The sequence below is a fragment of the Nicotiana sylvestris genome, chromosome 5, assembly GCF_000393655.2.
Source record: "Nicotiana sylvestris chromosome 5, ASM39365v2, whole genome shotgun sequence".
NCBI lineage: Eukaryota > Viridiplantae > Streptophyta > Magnoliopsida > Solanales > Solanaceae > Nicotiana > Nicotiana sylvestris.
The window spans coordinates 28,260,723-28,283,606 of NC_091061.1; the positions used below are offsets into that span (position 1 = coordinate 28,260,723).

The 22,884-nt window shown below is 34.7% G+C and overlaps 1 protein-coding gene across 3 annotated transcripts; it reads left to right on the forward strand.

Annotated features, from left to right (window-relative positions):
• Positions 1 to 9,260: 9,260 nt before the first annotated feature.
• Positions 9,261 to 18,355, forward strand: LOC104228734 (uncharacterized). 3 transcript variants are annotated; one of them, XR_711393.2, is made up of 7 exons: positions 9,261 to 9,807; positions 12,150 to 12,327; positions 14,913 to 15,010; positions 17,128 to 17,356; positions 17,459 to 17,586; positions 17,760 to 17,845; positions 17,940 to 17,983. XR_711393.2 is itself a non-coding variant. In XM_009781260.2 (6 exons), the coding sequence occupies exons 1-6, from the start codon at positions 9,616 to 9,618 to the stop codon at positions 17,991 to 17,993; spliced, it is 705 nt and encodes a 234-aa protein (XP_009779562.1). In that variant the 5' UTR covers positions 9,261 to 9,615; the 3' UTR covers positions 17,994 to 18,355. The 3 variants fall into 3 exon arrangements, 1 of the variants encoding a protein (XP_009779562.1); XR_011407528.1 differs by having other exon boundaries at positions 17,128 to 17,224; XM_009781260.2 differs by lacking the exon at positions 17,459 to 17,586 and having other exon boundaries at positions 17,128 to 17,224; positions 17,940 to 18,355.
• Positions 18,356 to 22,884: the final 4,529 nt, after the last annotated feature.

The window sequence follows — 22,884 nt, forward strand, 5'->3', positions numbered from 1 at the left end:
TGTTGAATTATGATTTTTATACCTCAATTACTCAAATGCTCACTCAACTATCTTAAATTATCTCCTAAAGTCACACTTTCGTTTGTAACAATAAAGTCATTGAACTATGTTTATTGCACTCAGAAGGTCACTCAACTAGATTTATTAAATTTTGGATTGCCAAATACCTATTTTACCCTCTAAATTATAAATATTTATCTACTTTTATTATTTTTTTTAACTTTTCAATTCATAATTTAGAGGGTAAAATAGGTATTTGGCAATCCAAAATTTAATAAATTTAGTTGAGTGACCTTCTGAGTGCAATAGGTATAGTTTAGTGACTTTGTTGTTACAAACGAAAGTAAAGTGACTTTAGGAGATAATTTGGGATAGTTAAGTGACCATTTGAGTAATGAACTCAGATAATCAGTTGAATTATTTGCTTTTTTTTTAATCAGTATACATAAATTATATATCAATTATACATAGTTATACACATACTAGTAAATTTGTCCGCGCCGCGCGATCTTTAAAAATATCAATAAATCTACAAAAAGATTTGCAAGTTAATAGCAAATTTGGATATTATTCCTCATTTACTTTAAGAAAGAAAATACTTATCAATAACTTGCAGTTCAGTTAATTCATAATCTTGGTTAATTTATACCGAATACTTATATGATGTATAGTCCTATATGTTACTAATCTAACTAAAAAGTTCAAAGTGTATTAAAGAAAAACTGAAACTAATTTAGAATTGCGTAAATTTCATCTTAAAATTACTAATTCGACAAAATAAAAATATTTAAATCATTATTTGTAGTATATTGAAAAGATGAAATTTGATATAAATGAAATACTACAAACTTATTTGCTAACAAAAGGAATTCATTAGTAGGATCATCTCCTCTGCCTTGCCTTGAGAGACAGATTTCAAAAGCTAGTTTTGCGATTTTTAATGTTAATGCATTATTCTGCCATCTAAGCATGCTTTTATGAGAATACATTTAATGCATGAGTAAATGCGACATTAATTTTAAGATAATAACACAATGTAAGGAATAAAACAGTTAATTCGAGATAATAACTTTATATAATTTGGCGACTGTTTATGTCTCAGTTTGATCATATTTCACTGTTATAATATAGCTATCTGATGATAAATTATCTCTGATTGTGAATTTCACATGTTGCAAGAGTGAGTAGCATGTATGAGGACTTAAAACTGTGGTTGGAGCTAAATTGAAGCAAGAAAAGCCCCTAGGAGTTGAGTACGTGGGAAGACGAGAGAAAGAAGAGATGAAATGAAAATCTGGACTAGCGCGACCGCGCTAGTCCAGAAAGTCGAGGCAGAATGATGGGCCATATGCGTGGTCATTAGCGCATCCACTAGCGCGACCGCGCTAGCCCAGTTTCGGAAAATTAAATTTCAGGGGTAAACTTGAAAGTTCGGGTGTAAATCCACCTAACCTATAGAAGGTCCAACTCGCCCAAGGAATCATTATCAAGGTTTTCATAGCTTAGTTCAAGGCAAGGAGAGGCAAGGAGGATAATTCAACATCGAATTCTTCCTTTCTTCCTTTTGTTTTTACTATTTGTGATGAATTTGAATATTGTTATGATGAACGCTAGTATGAGTAGCTAAATATTTAGTCTATGGTTTTGATGGAACAAATTGAAGGATGAACTTCTTGTTATGTTAATATAGTTTGCCCAGTTTAATCCCTATTTGTTCAACTATGTTCTTGTTGTAGTTAATTGATAGGATTCTCAACTAGTTGTGCCTATTTAGTGTGCATGACTCACGAGAGAGTGCATGTTTAGGTAATTGTTGAACAACACCACTCCCAAAGTATACGAGGGATTAATAACTGAGGGTTTAAAGGCGGGATTAGGGATAACGAAGCCTTGGGTGCAATCTAAAATGAGCTGTAATAAACAAAATCAGCTAACGTAACTCGGGAGAGTGCGTCTAGTAAATTATCGTGACTACTCGGGAGAGATTTACGGTAATAAGAATGCTCATGATTGATAGAAACGATTAGGCAAATCTATGTGAAGCATAACTGGAAGGGATTCCACCAATATGAGAAATCATAACCTTAGAACCTTCTCTTAATTGTTTACAACTTTATCATAGTTAGTTTTCAGTTGCTTATTTACATTCATTCTTAGTTAATAGAAACATCCTCAATTGTTATTCAGAACATTTGGAAAGTTGATTCCGTAGAATTTAGTAAGTCTAACGATAGTGATTGATAGGTTAATTCCTTGTGAGTTCGATTCTGAGCTAAATACTCAGATTATATTTGCAACGTCCGCGTGTCCTTTTTATAAGGCATAGTTAAGCGTGATCAATAACACTATTAAGAATTACCATGTATTCATATTTAAAAAAAAGAGTTAATATTAGACTTAAATAAAATAAGAACATATGATGTTCTCGAAACAAAACATTCAAAATTAAAAAAGAAACCTATTAATTAACAGAATAGACTTTAAGGAATAAAAGGAACCAAAACAAATTTGATTAAATCCTAGCAATAAAAAGTAATTATTATCTAATTTACAACTTTGTTTTTGTTTTCCCAGAGACATGTACTCATCCAAAATCCTAACTACGTAGATTGAACCTATAAAATATATAGGTGATGTCATTTATTAATCATCCGTAGCACAAACAATATTTTTAACTACTTTATTTTGTACACTACCCGTTTTTCAACAAAGACAATAAAAATATTTATAAATTAACTCTTCTCAATAGCTCTTATTGTCTCGTACTCATTTTATCGGTATCACAATAACAATTCTCTTTTTGTATCTAATGAAAATATTCACAAATTTACTATCTTATAGAATAAAAAGGATAAAACCTTTTTCAGTAATTGGTTTCCACATTTTAAACCAGAATATTCAATTAGTGATCATGTACTATGCTTCTTTAGCAAATTTAAGTTATATATAACCTATTACTATGGCGTATTATTTTCTTTGGTTGTTATTTTCTTAGATTAGCACATTATATCTTAAGCCTCTCCCCAATGCCTTCTTAGTTATCTTTCAAATACAACAACAACCCAATATAATCCCACTAGTGGGGTTTGAGGAGGGTAGTGTGTACGCAGACCTTACCCCTACCCTGGGGTAGAGAGGTTGTTTCCAATAGACCCCCGGCATCCTTCCCTCCAAGAACTTCCCACCTTTGCTCTTGGGGTGACTCGAACTCACAACCTCTTAGTTGGAAGTGGAGGGTGCTTACTATCAAAGCAACCCACCTTATCTTAGTTATCTTCCAAATGAGTAATTGAATTTCTTCAAACAAACTTCAATACAATTTTTTGAAGAACTTCAAATATTGTGATTGAAGATGGAAAACGACTGGGTTTCTATTACAAAATTTAGAGAGTGATGCGAGTTATGAATTTACCTCACCCATTCGAAGGGAACTTAAATAGTTATAAGGGTTAGACCCGCTTCCTTCAATAGAATTTGTAGCCTCTCAACAACCATATTTTGTATGTCTATCGCAGGTATTCGATCGAGTTTTAATTAGAAATCTCTTGGAAAGAGGTAAGTTGATTACTGGTTGTAGCTTCATTATATTTCTGGATACCCTACCATCGAATGCTCTTTCAGCAGCCCTTTTTCCGTTGTCACTTGAAGAAATTCCCTTGCCATATATGAACTATAATCACTCTTCAGTTTCTCAAGTATGAGAGACCTAATCAATATGTTTTGTTGGTTTTTCTTCTTTTCCTCTGGAGTTTGTCTCATAATCACAAATATATAGTCACAAATCACCCGGATCAGAGGAGATAACGGTAGAGGATTTGCTTTTGGAAAGTTTATAATGATATAGTTGTATTGTTCATCAATAATGATCACATTTATTTAGGAAGGTGTTCACGCATGGAATACAAAAAGCCTTAATGAAAAAGTAACATAAGAGATGATAAATACTCTAAAAACGGTTGGCAGTTGCATTGTTTTTCAGCAGTCAAAGGCGGATCCAGAATTTGAGGCCTATGGGTTCCTACCGTAATTTTATATTAATATGCAATAATAACTGGGTTCACAGTTAGATATTTTCAAATATTTGGTGAATTTCTTAATATAAATACATGGTCTATGCAAAAGTTACTGGGTTCCCAAAATTCTTATTCTGTACTCTAGGTCCGCCCCGGTCAGCAGTTACATCTTTTCTCTAAGGAGGTGACTTTTGGACTATTTAACATATGACAGCAATTTGAAAAATAGGTAAAATAAAAACTAAGAAATAAGATAAATCAGAATCCTAGATTGTGAGAGTGCTACATCAGATTTTTAATGCCCAACTTTATATAGATATATAGATTATACATATATATTATAAATGGTTGGGTGAAGTGTCTATATATGTTTAATTTGCTGTCAAGAAAGCCTATTAAATTTGTAAGTGAAGGCAAAAAGACATTTTAGGTGGAGTAACATTTTATTCTTTGGGGTGTGTTTGATATGAAGAAAAATATTTTCCGAAAAATATTTTTTATTTTTCAATTTTCCCATATTTGGTTGGCTTAGCCTTATGAACTCATTTTCTTCCAATTGGAGGAAAATATTTTCCTTATCAAGATAAGAGAAAACATTTTCTAAAACTCCTTTTCAACCTTCCCCACCCTCACCAATCCATCCACACTCCCACCTCACGCGTACCTACCCCACCCCCTCTCTAACAAAAGTTTTTTTTTTCAATTTTTAATTTTTTTCTCGTCACCACCCACCCTGCTCCCCCTCGCTGTAACGACCCGATCGGTCGTTTTGAGCTTTTGCACCTTTCTTGTCATTTCTCGGGCATGACAATACCCTGTGTGATGGATTATGACTTATGTAAATCGTTGGTTTTGGTTTTCAGGATAATCGAAATGAATTTGGAAGAACAGTTCTCAGTTTGAAGCTTGAAATTTGAAAAGTTTGACCAAGATTTGACTTGTTGGTATATGATCTCGGATCGGAATTTTTATGATTTGGTTAGCTCCGTTAGGTGATTTGGGATTTAGGAGCGTGATCGGAATGCATTTTGGAAGTCCGTGGAAGGTTTAGGTTTGAATTGGCGAAATTGAAATTTTGGCATTTTCCGGTTGATAGGTGAGATTTTGATATATGGACCGGAATGGAATTTTGGAAGTTGCAATAGCTTTGTTGTGTCATTTGTGACGCGTGTGCAAAATTTCAGGTCATTCGGACGTGGTTTGGTTGGATTTTTGATCAAAAGCGTAATTTGAAAGTTCTTGAAATTCTTAGGCTTGAATCCGATGTGATTTTGGTGTCTTGATGTTGTTTTGGGAGTTTCGAAGGTTGGCATAAGTTTGAATGAGGTTATGAGATATGTTGACATGTTTGGTTGAGGTCCCGAGGGTCTCGGGTGAGTTTCGGGTGGTCAATCGGACCATTGCATGTTGTTTGGAATTGCAAAAAATTGTTGATCAGTGTTGCAGAGAAATAGCCTTCGCGTTCGCGAAGGGTTAGTTGGTGAAGTCTGGGAATTAAGACTTCGCATTCGCGAGGAAGTCTACGCGTTCGTGGAGGGCTGGATGTTTGGTCATCGCGTTCGCGTAGAGTAGCCCGCGTTCTCGTAGAGTAATTTGGTCAGCTGGACTTGATGCATTTTTATTCATCGCGTTCGTGAGTGGCGTAACGCGATCGCGAAGGTTTAGTCTGAGGAAGCATCGCGTTCGCGATGGGCTGGTCGCTCGCGAAGAGGAAATTCTGGTCAAAGTTATTTTCCTTAATTTGATCAAACACCGAAAAATGCATAAGATTACTACTTGTTTTCCAAAAAAATATTTTCTTGGAAAACATTTTCCGTTATACCAAACACACCCTTAAACTTTTGTCTTTTTAATTGAAATTCCATGCTTCCTAAGAAAAATCATCATTATACGATTAATCAAGTTAAGATACTTATAATTAGGACAAGTTAATTAGAAATGGTTATCTTATGAAATTTGTGTCATTTGAAAAACTTATGAGCACTGTGAGTGCTCCTTAGTTATAGTCCATAGAATCTACACAAAGAGGCTGATTATTGCACACTAAAGTCTGTCTAGCTAATTAATTGAGCAAGAAAAAAGCAATGCAAAAATGGATCAATATCAACATAATTTTTTGTGGGAAACAACTGCCACCAAAAGGAAAATGCATCTTCTAAAATGGAAGAAAACAACAACTTCACGAGAAATAGGAGGTCTAGGAATCCAAAATTTAAGACAAAAAAATACTGTTTTGCTAGCAAGTCTAGCATGGAGAGTATTCCATTCTCCTCAAAAACTTTGGGCTAACATCTTAATTAATAAATTTGTTCATCGAACTCCTTCTTCGAATTTCTCCAAATCTTGGCGTAGTATATTACAAGGTTGGACAAGTTGCCAAATTGGTTTAAAATGAAATATTGGAACTGATAAAAATATAATTTTTTGGCACGACTGTTGGATTAAAAATGGATTGACTCTTTGTTCATTAATTAATAATCCATTACCTTACTTGCATAATGAGATGAATATTCACACTATTTATAATGAGGGTTGGAAATAGGATCTTTTACCTTTTGATCTATCAAAGGATATCCAAAAACATATCACAACTCAATACATTTCTAGGTATAATTTTACAAATGATAGCATTTTCTGGGCTTTAACTCCTAATGAAAAATTCACGGTCAATTCTATGTAAAAGGCCCTAGAAAATACTTTTGATAATAAGCATAATATAGTACCAACATTCTGTTGGATGTGGAAGCTTCCAATACATCTAAAGATTGAATATTTCATTTGGCTTCTAAATCATAATAGATTGCCTACTTTTCAATTCCTTCATCATCTTAATATTATTTGGAATTCTGCATGTCAATATTGTCACAAGGAAGAAGAATCAGCCACTCACATTTTTCTCAAGTGTGAAAATGATGCAGCATATTGGCATGAATTAGGAATGAGGATATGTTAAAACACTTACTAACTTCAATATGCCACGTGAATGGCTTACTAAATTAATTAATTATACAGATAAAAAATTCCCTCATAACATTAATTCACATACTTATGTACCTTTAAGTCTTTGGAATATCTGGACCACTAGAAGTAAAAATATTTATGAACACTTACATAAGCACATCAGTGTCAACCTTACTACTCAGCAGGCTATTGAATTTTGTTATCTTACTTCTTCTACTCATAAAATACAAAGGCATGTAAGAACTCCTTTAAAATGGATACCTCCAAAGCCTAATATTTATAAGCTAAACACGGATGGTTCTAATACATCATCTTTGAATAAGAATGGCATTGGTGGATAATTCGGAATCATAATGGAGACTGGATTCTAGGGTTTTGGGGCAACATTCCATCGCAATCTATACTTATAACTGAGATGTATGCATTATTACAGGGACTTACTTTGGCTAGGCTTCATAATCTAATACCAATTCAAGTGGAAATTGATGCCAAAGAGGTAATTACAAGACTATGTAACGATAATCTACCGTTTGCTAATCTATCATGTGATTGCAGGCACTTACTAGGAATGCTCCATGATCCGTAGCTTACACATGCGTATAGAGAACAAAATAGGTTAGCATACAAATTAGCAAATTTGGGAAGTCTTTTGGAAGGAACTAATGATGTAGAAGTCTTGCACAACCCACCACCTTTTGTTGAGCAAATTTTGGAAGAAGACAAGTTAGGACTGCCAAGGTTCCATTTGATTCCACAGAATGTAGAAGATGATCAAGAGCAAACAACTACAGTACATGGAAGGAACACCTATAGTCTTACTTCAAGCAGTGTTGGAGGGTTCTGTAGGGATAACTCTAATCCTAGTATTTGTAATATAATATCTGGTATTACTCCTAACTTACTTGGCTCTATGCCTAGTGCTACTACAAGAAATGTGGTTTGTAATATGGTGCAATATCAATACCATCTACTCTGTACGCATGTTTACTTATATATAATATTTATCTTTAGTACCAAAAAAAAACTTTATTGTTCTTTTTTCTGACTCTTTTGTTGTGCGTAGTTGAAATTTCAAATAGAAGGTGGTCCCTTATGCGAAGAGACTATCGTTTAGGTCAATGGTTGTATATTTTGGCTATTTATGTATAGTAGAATATAATCAAAGTTACAAATTATTCGAAAGGTAAAAAGAGTAAAAGGTTCAGGGACGGCTCAAAATATCGGGTGACCTAAAGCGAAACTTAAAAAGGATCCTTACAATTTCCTTTTTAAATTATGATCGCATATATTTCTAGGAATGCAATTATTTGAATCATTTATACATTTATGATCTTCGTGAGTACCTATATTAGATTATTCACTATTTTTTCTTCTTGGACTTTATTATCTATATTGAAAATATATTATAATTAGAGTTAGTTAGTTAGTTAAAGTGGAGTTACAATACAATGAGAGGACACGTGACTATTAGGTGTCCAGCTAAGGAGCACTCTGTATAAAAGGAAGGTCTTCTTCCTTATTTGCATAACAGAAAAATATCACGCAAATTTTCTCTAGAACATTCTACTGTTACATTGCCTACGATGGCTTCCTCTCTATTATTGAGAAAAAAAAGTTATTGGTGAAAGCTAATAATAATAATGATATTCTACAATTTTACTCTTGAAAAAAATTATTATGTTTTATCAATTTGTTAATCTTGTTTGAGTAATATTAACTTTTATTTTATAACTCAAATCAAATATGATATTTAATGTATTATTTATTTTAAAAAATTACTGAGATATTTATAAAACTAGTAGATTTAAAAATTCGGCACTATTAATTTGATATGGTAATTAAAAAATCCGAAATTTAAAAACATAAGACTAGTAAAAACAACTCAGACCTATGTACACCCATATTCATATTATTTTTTTCTTTCTTTTTTTGTAGAAATTCAAAAGATTTACTTGCTGATGTTACACTGTACATGCTTGTTTATATAGAAATGAAAATGTCAGAAAGAATATTCTCTTCTATAACTACCTATACAGTTGTCCTATTTCTAATTGGCTAATGAATAACTAAATTATATTCTGTACAAAAATAAATGACAAATGTATGTATTATCTAATACAGTCAGCTAGTCTTCTAGAAGGATCTCTTTTCTTTTGATTTCTGCTGATACAGCCCATTAAGGAGAAAATATTGGGCTTTCTTTTCTCTTTAGATAAAGCCTGCTCCGGAAGCCCAAACTTGAATGAAATATCTTTAGGTTTCATTGAATTAGCCCCAAATCGATCCGTTACCAAACTTCTCCTCTTTTCATCTGAAGAAACCAAGATACCATCTTTCTTGTCTTCATCCTTGATTTGAACCAAATTGAGACGAGTTCTATCTTCAACATTTTCCCCCTCAAATACCTACCACGTGTTTCTACTTTGTAGAGTTCTCTCTTCTCTTTTCCATTTCTAGATTTCTCGGGGACACAAGTATATTTCTAGAACTCTCCTGACTATCCGCGACTCATCTATTTATTTATAATTGCTGATTGTTTAATCAGAATAATCATAATCATTTGAAAAATTGCCCAAACAGACCTTAATTCACCGATCGGAAAATCTCCTCTCTGTGTTAACTACGTCCACCGGTCATTGCTATGTCGACGGTGACATCAACGCCGGCCGCAGCCGCTTATTCTTCGCAATACAATTACTTAAACGGCACATACTTTCCGACGCCGTTTCATCTCCAACAACAACCATCTCAGCCCTACATTGGCCCTGCTCCTCCTGTCTATTCTGCTCCGGTGTCTGTTCCCGGTGTTTACACTTTACCTCAATATCAACAAGTAAGCATTCCGACGAGTTGGAGCTTTTGTTTTCAGATTTTTTTCCTCATAAATATTGACTTCATTTTCAATTTGTACATTTCGTCTGTGGAATTTGCTTTTGATGAACTGACTTGGATTTTGATAGGGAGGTAAAAAAACATAGCTAAATTCTGAGAGGAATATTTTATTTATTAGTGGCTCGTATGTAAAAACCTTAAATGTGATCATATGTGTACACATGAATATACAATAGATACATGACTTATGTGCACGCACACATAGATGCATGCATGCCTAAATAGAGGCGAACCCAGGATTTGAATATAACGGGGCACCATGCCATTAGAGTGACTTACCCAAAATTTTATTAGCCAATAAAAGAATACATATAGACTCTAGGATAGACCAGTAAATAAGCAGCATAATCCACTATATAATATAAACTTGCTAAGCAAAATACAAAAATAAATTAAGAAGAGCTTACACTTCTATTTCATCAGACATCCTAATTGACCTTCGAACACAAATTTTAAAATAAGCTTTCAATAATGAGTCCAATAAATTTAAGAGTCCGAATACAAGAAAACACAATATTAATAGAGAAACCACACCCAATTTATCAAGAATAAAGCAAATACTACAATATTTAAGCAATTCTTGAATAAGTGAAACATGAACAGAGAACAGAATAGAAACAGGTCAACACCGTAAGAAACATGCTAAATAAAGTTATATTCGAAAATAACATAACATTAATAATGGACAGTGATGTTCAAAAATAATGTTACCTATACGCTATATTCCAAAAGTTAATCGCATTATGGACAGTGAAACTTTTTAAAGAGTTATCTAATTTTTAAACATATTGTAAATTAGAATTCATAAAAAGAATATAGCCCATAAATCAAGAGACCACTCAATTTCAGAGAAAATGGGAGCTCAACCTAAACAAAATCATTTAGATAATATATTTGGAGTTTACCAAGAATACCTTTGTTGTTGATTGTTGAACCAAAAATTTGAAAGCTAAATAAAATCCTATAACCTCCATCTCCAATTTTCATGCTCTTATAATAAAAAATAAATTTCAAAATAAGATAAGCAGTAACCAGAGATTTGAGGTCTGCTACTTTTTCAAAGTAATACGATGAATTGAGGAAGAAGGGTTTGTAGTCCCTTCTCTATTTTGCAGTGAGGAGCGACAGGTTTGGATTTTGGCCTTTTGGGGTTTTTGATTTTGAGGCTAGGATTTTGGAGAAGAATAAAATAATAAAGTTGACTATTATGTATAACTATTACAATATAATTAAATTCAAAAAAGAAAAATTTAAAAATATAAATCAGTCAACAGTTGACTACTGATTAATAAATAGTACTATTGTAAAGTAGTTCTAGTACATAGTTCCTGTTACAAAAAGTAGAAGAAAGTAAAACAACTAAAAAATGAATTTACAAGAGGCTAGTCTCGAACCCAGGTCTTCTAGTAAGGGACAAACTTCACACAACATACAAAACCATCACTCCAGTTAGCGTTTGGTTATTGAGGGGGCCAAGAAAAATATTTAAGGGGTCCCCAAAGTATATACAACTATATATAAATATATATATACAGGGTTTTTGCCGAGGCTAACGAGTTCCCGTGACCCCCAAGCTCCCGTGTAGGTCCGCCTCTGTGCCTAAATATGCATGTTATGATATGTTTACACAGAGTTTAAGTTCTATAGAATGACAGTGTAACTGTATGTGACTTTTTTAAGCATGGGTTGTTAACCTAAACTAAATGGTAAATAACCTGTGAAGCGGGGGCGAAGCTACCCTTGTCCAAGAGGAGTCAATTGACATTCCTTCACCGAAGATGTATCAATTTTTTAATGTACATATACTATATGTCGAGTTCATTATTATTTATGTGGTATGACCATGACATGAGCGGAACTTAAATGAAAAGTGAGGAGTGATCTAGCCGATCCCAACTTATTTGGGGCTGAGGCGTAGTAGTTGTTATAAACTATATGATTAATTACTTTGGCTTCTTCGTGTTTACTTCTTTTTATTTGAATTCTCTTAGTAAATATTTTGGCTCCGCCGCTGATAGTAGGTTAAATTAGATTGATAGTGTAAAAATTATTTACACAGTCACTGTTTATAACTTTTAAATCCTTAAAAAAATTGAATGTTTCTTAGTTCCTGCTTCCCATTAACAAGCAAATGGAAAAGAATCTTCTTAAACGTATTTGAGGTAGAGCCTCTCTGCATCTTTATCGATATTGTTTTAAGCTTGGAATTTATTCTCTCAAAAAAGAAGATTTATTTGATATTTGATAATGTTACTAACGTGCCTAATTGTTGTGGATGTATAGGCGCAGCAATTATTTCAAAGAGTTGCACAAACTATTACGCCTGAAGCAATTGAGAATGTGAAAGCTGCGCTTGCAAACAGTGAGATTGAGCAAAAAGCTGAGGCCAAAAAGAAAGCTGTGCCTCGAAAGGCGGCAGGGCAGACTTGGGAAGATCCTACCCTTGCAGACTGGCCAGAGAGTGAGCTCATGCCCCATTTAATTTTTTCTTCCGATTTGGTTTGGCGTCGAATAGTTGATTCTATTTAGTTTATTCTTTTCATGCTCTGCGGTTGCTCCAGTTTGTTTTCCTTGTTGTCCCGGATAGCTTTTGACATGAATTGAATTGGGTACAACCTTGTTTGAAGGGTTCTGGCAGTGTTTATAGGAAATGTCACGGTTGTGATGTTCTGGATAACCATGCAATTGTAGGGTCTAGAATTTAGGGAAGCAGTGATGAATGTCGAATTATTTAGCCGCCATGCAATTGTGGGAGCTGGAATTTACGGAAGTGTGAATTAGTCACCTGTGCAATCATTTAGGAAATAAAAACATAATTTTCATCTTGTATTTTGGTTCAAATTTCCTTGAAAACTAGACATATTTGGAGATTAGTAGCACAATATTTGGATTAAGGGGAGATGCTTGTCCAAAGATCAAAATTTATGCAATTTAACAGAATTGAGATTGAAAAATATTTTGCCACATACTGCAAGTGTTTAGAAAGTGGGAAGGACTGGGGTGTATGAGGTCCTCAAATAATGCCTACCCCCCATCCAAACCAACAGAAAAAAGGTAAAGCTTTCATTTTGCTTGGCGAGGAAAAGAGAGAAGAAAAAAAATCTCTTTGAGGGAGTTAATCTTCTTCATGATAATCTTTTTGTTTGAGGGAAAATTTTTGGTTGAAGGAAGTGAAGGTCTTCCTTGTAAGCCAATGCATGAGTCTAAGTAACACCTATCATGGCTATCACCTTTATCTTATGTTTCCTCTTTTTGCAATTGGGAAAGGCTAGGTAGTTAGAGCTGGTTTAAAGCAAAACAATTTGCCATAATGAATATGTAACCACTAAAAGTACAACCTGGAAGAAGCGTAAATCATCATATTTTACTAAAAGTAGGAAGGTCCTAAAGCTAAACTTGAATTACCAAAATATCCATAAAAAATTAGATGGCCATTTTATCCTTCCTTTGAACCCTACTCCTATACTATTTTTGTACCAAAAAGTAAATTTACCTTTCAATAAATGATAATATGTGTATGAAGTCTACAATAAATTAGGTAAATAAGAAGACAATTGTGTAATAGACATTGACAATGAACCAAGTAAATGATAAAGATGTACTGATGCACCCTTTCGACTCCTCCTTAGTGGAATTGTACTACGGCAGTCTTTGCAACCCTTGCAATTACTTTCATCTTCTCTATTCAAATCACTGTATAGAGAAACCATTGTAATTAAAAGAAACTTTTTTTTTCATAAAAAAACATTCTTCTTTTGATTTGCTTATATCTGATTGTCATCTCTTACATACAAAGCTGATCTACAAATATCAACTCTTCTGTTACTTTTGCGAGTGTTTTGCTAATGTCAGAGCTTTTTCTTTCAGTCTTCGTCTTCTAACCATTTCTTTTTATAGAGGATAGTTAGATTATGTTTTTAAATTTTAATGTACGAATTACTAAATTCAACATACTAAAAAGTGGACTAGGATTCTTGTGACGGAATTATGAAGAGGAAAGATTTATTAATTGTTACTTCATCGTGGCTCCTAACTGGGGGGAACTAAATTATTGTTCCGTATTGTTAAAACTTGATCATATGAACCGTCGAAACTTTTGCTAGAAGCCTTGTTTGAGTGTGTTCATTTACTTTTTCCTCCCAAATTTTGTGTTTTTGGTTAAAAGGAAAAAACTTTCTTTATCCTCATGAGTTAAAAAAAAATTATGCTAACATTTGACCTTTCATGGTATGACATGATGGAATTTTATATATATAGAGTTAATTTTTCTCTTTCATAGATGCTGATTTTTTTTTGTGTCCTCTATTTTATTACACATTGTTTGTTTAATCTTCGAAAGTTGAAGTTTCAACACTAACGATGATGAAGTTAGATCATGTACCGGTGGTAATAAATATGTTATTATCAAATATATGTTATTTTTTATTTTTCTCCCTATTTAGTTTTTGCTACTTTAATAGATCTTGCTCTTTCTCTTATTAGAATTCTTTCCTTCTCCGTATTAATTCTTCTTTATTTTATGGCCTTCAAATAACTGTTGAAGGTGCAGTTTAATTGGAGATAATCTTTTGGCATTTCATGTCGCTATTATTCTACTGAGTTCTCCTTTAAACTGTGATTTCCATTTGGAATTGAACCCCACAAAAAATTATTTTTCTATAATATACTTAAAAACTAGATTAGGTGTTCTACATCCCTTACGAAGCAAACACAAGTCTCCTAAAATTTTGTATTTGTATCTCCATAAGGCACTTTATTCTTTTAAACTACCTACATGCGCAATACTGCCGGATAAGTCAAAGTACTACATACAATAACATTTATGCTGGTTTCTTATGTATGCATCGTACCTACCTAGCTGAATTTAGTTGTTCAACTTCGCTGTTCATACATATCTTATCATTTCTGCATTATCAAGTTTGAGGTTGTATTTTTTTCTTTTTAATTTTGTGTAACTTATCATATATGTTTTTTTTTTAAATTTTCGGGAACTAGTGGTCAGTCTATTACAGTTGAATGATTAAGTTGACTATTGGGGTCTTGCAGATGATTACCGTATATTCTGTGGTAACCTTGGGAATGAGGTGAATGATGATGTTTTATTAAAAGCATTTTCAAGATTTCCTTCATTTAACATGGCCAGGGTAAGTTGTCTTGAAGCACTCATGTTTTCTCTATACTTTTAATTGTCATGGATGAACTTGTGTTCTGTCGTGAAGGGGCTGGGGTCTTTGTCTCTAGAACTTTACTTTCTTTTATATCTCATATTTCCATATCCTAAACATTTATGAAGTTGGGAAAAGTATTGATTAATTAAAAGAAAAAATGAGAAGATTTGGGAAAGGCTAGGAATTCTTATGTTGCTATACAGCAAAAAAGCCTTTGTTGGTCTCTTGGGTGGAGGAGGGCTCCATTAACTATTTAGAAAGAACATTTATTCTGCAAACAGATTATTCTTAAAAGCGTTCTCTTTACGTATCTGTGCCTCTGGTGCAAAGTCCAGTAGCTTTTAAAGGTTGAAAACTAAAAGGAAGCGGATAGTATTACTGAAATATGTGATGAAGAAAGGAACCAAACTTATATTGCTTGAGCCTTGACGTGTACGTATAAAGTGATTTTCTCTTTCAAAAAAGAAATTGTGACTGTCTCTTTTTCTGTTTTTCGTGTAAACTGGTGTGTTCACAGTTTTGTTGTCATGCCCATGACACATGTATATTTGCACTAAACGAAGTGTACTTTCAGCTTTTGAATGTCTGAAATGGTGAGTTATCTAGGTTGGTGAGCATCCGTACAAGGAGATTGTATTGGTGGTGATCTATGTCCCAAGCACTTGGGTATAAACAAGTGTGGATCTATGGTATGTTCAATTCTTAGAATATCTTGAAGGATCTGAGACCCCACCTTGATTTTCAATTTGAATGTCAGCTCCAGGTTTGGAACTGTCCATAGGACTGATTCAGTTATCACTACTGCTGGGCCCCGTGACTATCTATTCATTGGATTTGCTTATTGCCTTTTCTGTTTCGTATAGATGGCGCAGGTTTGCAAATACTTTAATCTAATGAAAAAAACACAGAGCATAGTCAGAGGGATACTCACATCAGTCGCACTCGATCTCAATTCTTCCTTATTTAGTCATAACAACCAATCCCTCAGAGCAATGAATGCACTCAAAAGCAAAGATTTTATACCCATATTTCTTTTCAGGACGCTAAACATCAGATGAATAGTCAGTGGAGTGTAGGTGGTGATGTCTTACTTCTTCCCTTCGACATATCATGTTAAACTTAATTTGTTACTGCCTTAAGCATGCCACTGTAGTGAAGGTTATGTTTCACGCAGCATTGTGCTGAAGTTGTCGTTTCTGTGGTAGTTCCTCCATCACCACCCTTGCCTTGAATAAGAAGAGAAAAGGTATCTATGTAGGATGCAAATGGGAAAGAGGCGATCTTTTTTTTTTTAAATGTATTTGAAGCTGACGTATATGTTTAATAGTTTGGGGTCTAGTTTATGTGTTATTAATGGTTTTATAAGTTGCTTCTAGGTTTAAGATATCTTTCAAATTCATTGAATCAAGGGTATTTGGTGCTTCAGCAAAGTTTCTTTTTTTAGGGCTTAGATAAATTCATTTTAGTGCTACCCTAGCTTTACTTTGGTCCTAGTTGTCTTAAAAGTCAACTTCTAGAGTTTTGTTAGGTGAATTACATGCAGATATATATATATCCTGAATTGTAATTGGACCTCTATGGTGTTTGCTATTCGATGAAGTTGTTGTTGCTTCTTTGGTACTTTGATCAAATGGAGGGGGGTCCTTATTCCTAGTATTCAAAATGGTAATCCCAGACTTTCTCTTCTTCATGTCCATGTCCACCGGGCTCCAAAATAGCCTTCTTTTCCAACTTTGCTATATTATACTTGGATGTCATGGCCTTCTCTCCTCTTCTTATATTCATGTCACTCTTCACCTGGCTCCAATTAGCCTTCTCTTCTGACTTTGCTTTATTATGCTTGGAAGCAATAGCAATACATGGCGGCTTCCAATCTCTCAAGTCCAGTCACTATTCTAAAATACTCAGCTACACAATCCTATAATGCAACCTTGAATTGGTTATTCTGCCTCTTCTACAGATCCCTTTTCTGTCCAATATTAAGTATACTATCTTTTTCTGCTTTTGTTGTGTAGTGCTTTATTGTCTATTTGAATATTGTAAGTTATAAGATCCTGTAAAACTTAAGGATTTCTACATTGTAATGATGACAGGTTGTGAGAGACAAGCGGACTGGTAAGACCAAGGGCTATGGGTTTGTAAGTTTCTCCAACCCTTCAGACCTTGTCACAGCACTCAAAGAAATGAATGGTAAGTGTTCGTTTCATGTATATGCAGGCATAGTTTCTTATTGTGCTTCTGCTACAAGCATATTCATTGTGTAAGGGTCTTTGACTGTTGGATGGTTAGCTTTTTCCTTTTGTAAATCACCAGACCGGAATGGTATGAGAAGATTACTTTCATTTGGATCTGACATTTTCCTTGTTATGCCGTTTGTTGATGCTTTATATGGGTTTCTTTCTTTCCCTTGTGTGATGTCATAAGGTCAAAAGATCCTGCCTTGCTTGGGAGAGTGTGTTATTTCAACCCCCTTCTCCCCCAGCGCCAGAAGTCTAGCTGGATGATCCAGCAGCACAACAACTAGAAGGATGGTGCTTTTGAAATCGAATTAGGTAAAGGAAAAAATGAGATACGGATACTTTAGTGAAAGGAGTTGAGCAGTGTGGTTCCTCTTAGGCTTTGTAAAATGAAGACTGGTCACTGCTGTTTGAAGTTGTTTTAGTTGTTTGACTGGATATCATATTTTTGCTTGAATTCCTGAGTTGACAAGGTACAATAATTTCAGGGAAATATGTTGGAAACCGGCCAGTTCAACTTCGAAAGAGTAAGTGGCAAGACAGGATTGATTATGAAGCTTTGGAAAAACAAAAGGTAATCATACTTTCTAAATGATCAGGCCCACATACGATTATACATTCTAAAAGTGGACATTTCACTATATATTTCTTGTTGAATGTTTTGGCAGAATGTGTCTCCGAAGAAACCAAAGTTACCAAAGAAGAGTGTATTGCACAAGTGAGCGTCAAATCATGTGATTATGGATCAATGGTAAGATATTGTGGATCTATTTCTATGACCATTTGGAAAAGGAGGGAAAAAGTGGCAAAGTCATTGAATAGAGATGCTCCTATTCAACTTATGTAGTGCTTTATGTTTCAGTTGATGATAGTTCTTTTCTCCTGCCTTTTATGGCCATTAGAGCTTGGACTTTCTCGGCAATAAGATTGTCGAATGGAAGCGTAATTGTGTGAGATATTTGAATGTATTCATAAATTTGTCTAATTGAACAAACGATGAAAACTCGCTCCAGTGTTTAGTGTGATCAAATAATCTTTATAGAATTAAACTATGGCTGCCCCATGTGAGTTGCCTCCTTTTGCAGTGCCTTTCTCTTATATGCTGAAGTTGAGTCGGGAATTTATGCGAGGGGATGTGAATTCTTTATAGAAAAACTCATGTCTTGCTGATGGTGATAAAGTAATTTCTTATTAAGAATCACTAGTAGTAAATTTTATATTTAACACTATATTCACTAGCATCGCCACTCGTCCTTGTTTCCTCTTCAGACAAAAAAATTCAAACTCATCTACCATAGACGGAGAGCTTGTAACTCCATTTTGGTGCAAACTTCGTCTCTCTAATCCTCTTTTCAGTACGCAACTCTCCTCTCTCTTACCCTTCCTGTCCCTTTTGGTGCCATAAGATTTGATCAAAATGCGACCCGTGACCTAAAAAAAAGCTAAGTAACTTCTTCAGATTTCTCTAAACGAAGTGGATCAGTGTTCGGAGATGTGATGCAGTTTCTTTCTTTATGACATGAAAATTAGTATTAATATTTGCTCTTTGTGCTCATCTCTGGTCTGCTAAGTTTATATTTTAAATGTGGTCTTCGTCTTTGTTTCATGTTCTAAAGGTTATTAGTTAGTAGAGTATTTAAAAAGCCATTAAAATAACCAATAAAAAATAACGCAGGATAGAATTTTTTAGAATTATCGGTTATATGTTATTCCTGTTAAGGAAAATTAAGGTAAAATTGCTTCGCAAGAATTTTAAAGTTTGTTGTCAGAATTGGAGTAAATTTCACTTTATCCATTTAATCTTTTAGGGTTGAGAAATGAAATGATATCCCTACACTTTTTGAATGGGAACGGTAAACCTCGCAGGATTGGGAAACAATACCTCCCTCACCTTTTGAGAAAGAGACGAACCCCCTTTGACTCAAAAGTCAACAAAAATGAAATAAAAAAATTTATGTCGGGATTTGTAAATGTCATTATTATCCCCGACGTAGAGAAACTTTAAATATTACAACAATATGATTAATTTCTTCCTTCAAAGAGAAGCATCTTCAAAAAATTCTGATTTTACGCTAATGACACAATCTTGGAATTCACTAATACTTAATTCAAAGAATTATAAAAGAATTAATTTTTTTTCATGTAAAAAGAAATATCTTTAAAAATATGAATTATTACACTAATAATTGTTAGATGCTGCCAAGGCTAAAGTTTCTTTAAAATCTGGTATTCATTCAAGAAGTTTTTCCTTTGGCTTTTGCTCCCTGAAGGTAAACAAATCTATTTTTGCTCTTTATGAATATATTCATGCTTTTATATGGATATTATTTGGTCTTGTGGTGTTTTGTTAGGATATAAGAAGTGGTAATTGTGGCAACTAGGGGTGTACATGGACCGGGTTGATTATGTTTTTACTAAAACCAAACCAATTATATCGGTTTGGATTGGTTCGATTTTGTCGGATTTTTCGGGTTTTCGGGTATATTGTTACATGAATATTATTTCAATCTTACTTTGTTAATTTTTTTTTATAAATATATGTTTAGTAAAAATTGAAAAAATTGACGAATATATGATCTATTAAAATAATTTTGTGGGAGAATTTTATTAATAACACATGATAGTTATTTTTTTAGTCGTCTGACAATATATTTTCGTTTGATGTATACTTTTAAGGTTAAACGAATTTACTAATTAAATATAAAATCATTATGATACATGTTTAATGATATGTTCTATTTAATTTTAGATTGTCGAAATACCACTTCAAATTCGAAAAAAGATAGTATAAGATTTTTATAAATCTTGACATATGAACATTGAAGAACAAAGAGATTGACGGATTTCAGTTGCACTTGATAAGAAAATGATCATATAACTCATTACTTAAGGTTAATAAAAATAGTGTACTTCATATTCTATTAAATATTACATCCTATAAGAGAATCCCAAATATTTCTAGAATTTTTGTAAAGAAAATTCTATGTAAAGTTTTAAAAGTATATATATAAATTATTTATTTATATATCGGTTTGGTTCGGATTTTTTTACTCAATACTAAACAAAATCTAGTCGGATTTTTTAATCGATTTGATTTGACTTTTCAATTTGGTGCGATTTTCTGGTTCGATTTGTACACCACTGAGTTATACAATGCCTACAAATCGTATAGGTAAGGGAAGAATAAGAAAAGAAATAAATAATCTAGGTTGTGGTAGAGAAGCAACTTGCATAAATGTGTTGCAAATGATAAAGGAAGGCAGAAAAACTACCGTGATTAATACTAATGATATACAGTTATTGATACCATATAGGATAATTTCATACTATATGGGATAACAATCTGTACTTTTTAAACAAATTATTTTGGAGGAAAAATTAATTGTATTTGTTTGACTTAAAAGATATTGGAACCTTTTTGTACAAATCAATCAGAGAAAATGAAGGGGTAAATCTCAGTCAGACATAATAAATTCCAGATCAAAGAGTTGATAATTTAGATAATACATAGGATGAAAGAAATAAAATTGATCTTATTGAAGTTCAATATTGTGACTCCCATCAATCGATGGGGGAGATAGCTTTATGTGTTCTTCTGTAGATTAATTCTTTCCTATCAAGATTACAAAAAGAAAACTTGGGAGAGAGAAAGGGGGGAGGAGCCTCCTCTAATAGAAGGTTTTCCCCTACTATATATAGTCAAGGCCCCCTTGCCATTTACTGGGTCCGACGCTTTTTCGCATCTAGTGTGCTCTGGTTTTAAACATTGCTCTTTCTGACTCGACGGGTGTCGGGAATGGGAAGTAGAATGAGCTACGTTATCTCTTACTATCCGGTCACTTAGGAGAGACGTTGATCAACTCGGCCGTGACGGTCAGATTTTGACCAATACAGTTAGTTCCTCCGTCTGTCGGGATCGTCCTCCGTCGGGCCGGCAAACGGATCATGATTGCTATGAATTCGAGCGAAATCTGACTTCTCGTTCCTTAGTTACATTACTTGGGGTTTAGGCATGGTGGCGGCGTTCTCTTGATACCCGTGAACCATTGCGGCTGTTTCAGAACCGAAACATAGTTCAACATCGAAGCGTTATTTCGTGGTTATCGCCATTATGACACACGTTCCTAGGGAACTGAAATGTTTCGTGCCCTATCAGGTTCAATTGGTAACTCTTGGATTTCGTGCTCGGGGGATCTATGTATCTTATAAATAGAAAGAACTTATCATTCGATTGACACACTTCTTTACCTTTTACTCGAAAGAATTCTACAGATATACTTTCTTCCTGACATTCCAAGTTTTCATTTGCCCTTTTGTTAACTAAGAATTTTCATCCTTTCTCTCCGTTGTATTTTTGCCGTATCTTCTGGACAAAATGGCTGGTGATTCCTCTCGCACCGATCTCCCCATCACGATTCCGGCATCGGAAAGTGCTGCTCAGGCCACTGGAGGGGTAGATGCAGTGGAAGACAAGGAGGTCCCGTCGATAGTTGAGATTTTACCTCGCCCTGGGAGAGAATTGACCGACTTCAGCAGTCGCGCCGGGCGAAGCTGGAGCCTGTCCCTTCTGTTATGAGAGAAGAAGACATTGCAGAGTTGAAAACCAGGTGGGGGATCCACGGCTATGTCAACATGCAACCGGCGGAGGGAAATGACATAGTTAATTTTGACCGTCCTGGGTACTGTGTATTTTACGCTTACCCCTTCTTTATTGGGTACACACTTCCTATCCCTCTCCTGGTGGTGGACTTCTGCCGTTTTTATGAGGTACGCCCTGCCCAACTTTCGTCGTACTTGTACAAGTTGTTCCTTATGTTGCTAAAGTTTTCGGAACTCGCTGGTCATGAGATCACCTTGGACCACCTGCTTAGTATCTTCGCCCCTCAGCTTATTCGCGGCACGACGCTTCACATGCATCCTCGGGGGTCAAAGAGTTTGGTGATGAAGATGGACGACAGGACTAACCATCATTTTTATGAGAATTATTTCTATGTGCGGACTGAACACATTGTGGAGGATCCGACAGGGTTCCCTGAGAAGTGGAACTTTGCACGTAAGTCTCATGATTTTAGTCGGAGATATATCCGACCGTTTTTTGTTACAGTACTGAACCTTGTTATGTTTTTGCAGATGAGAAATTGCCCCTCCACCTGTCGAAAATATCCGCGAGTAGGTGAGCTCTATTCTCCCTCATACGGCGGGGGTCCGCATGTGGGCGGATTTCTATGACAAGTGTGGGCGCAAGCCTCTTTCTAGTAAGATGTTGTTTCTATTCACAATTTTTCTCTTTTCCCTCTGTGTATTTAATTCCTCACGTGTTGTTCGTTGGTGTCAGTGAGGGCTCCTCCGTTAGCTTTCTGGCAGCCAGCCTCATCTGCTCGCCCTATCGCGGTACCTACTACCCGACCTTCGTCGAGGGATGCTTCAGTTGAGTCTGCGGCCGTGGTTACTCCTGCGAGGGCCGCTTCTCAGGCCAATGTTCTGACCCGTGCCGTTCGCCCGGCGGTCGCCTATTGGGTAAGAAGAGGGGCCATCAAAAAGACGACAAGTGAAGTTCGAGACAATGCCCCCAACAGTGATTCATCTAGACGACTCTCCTTTGACAGGATCTGG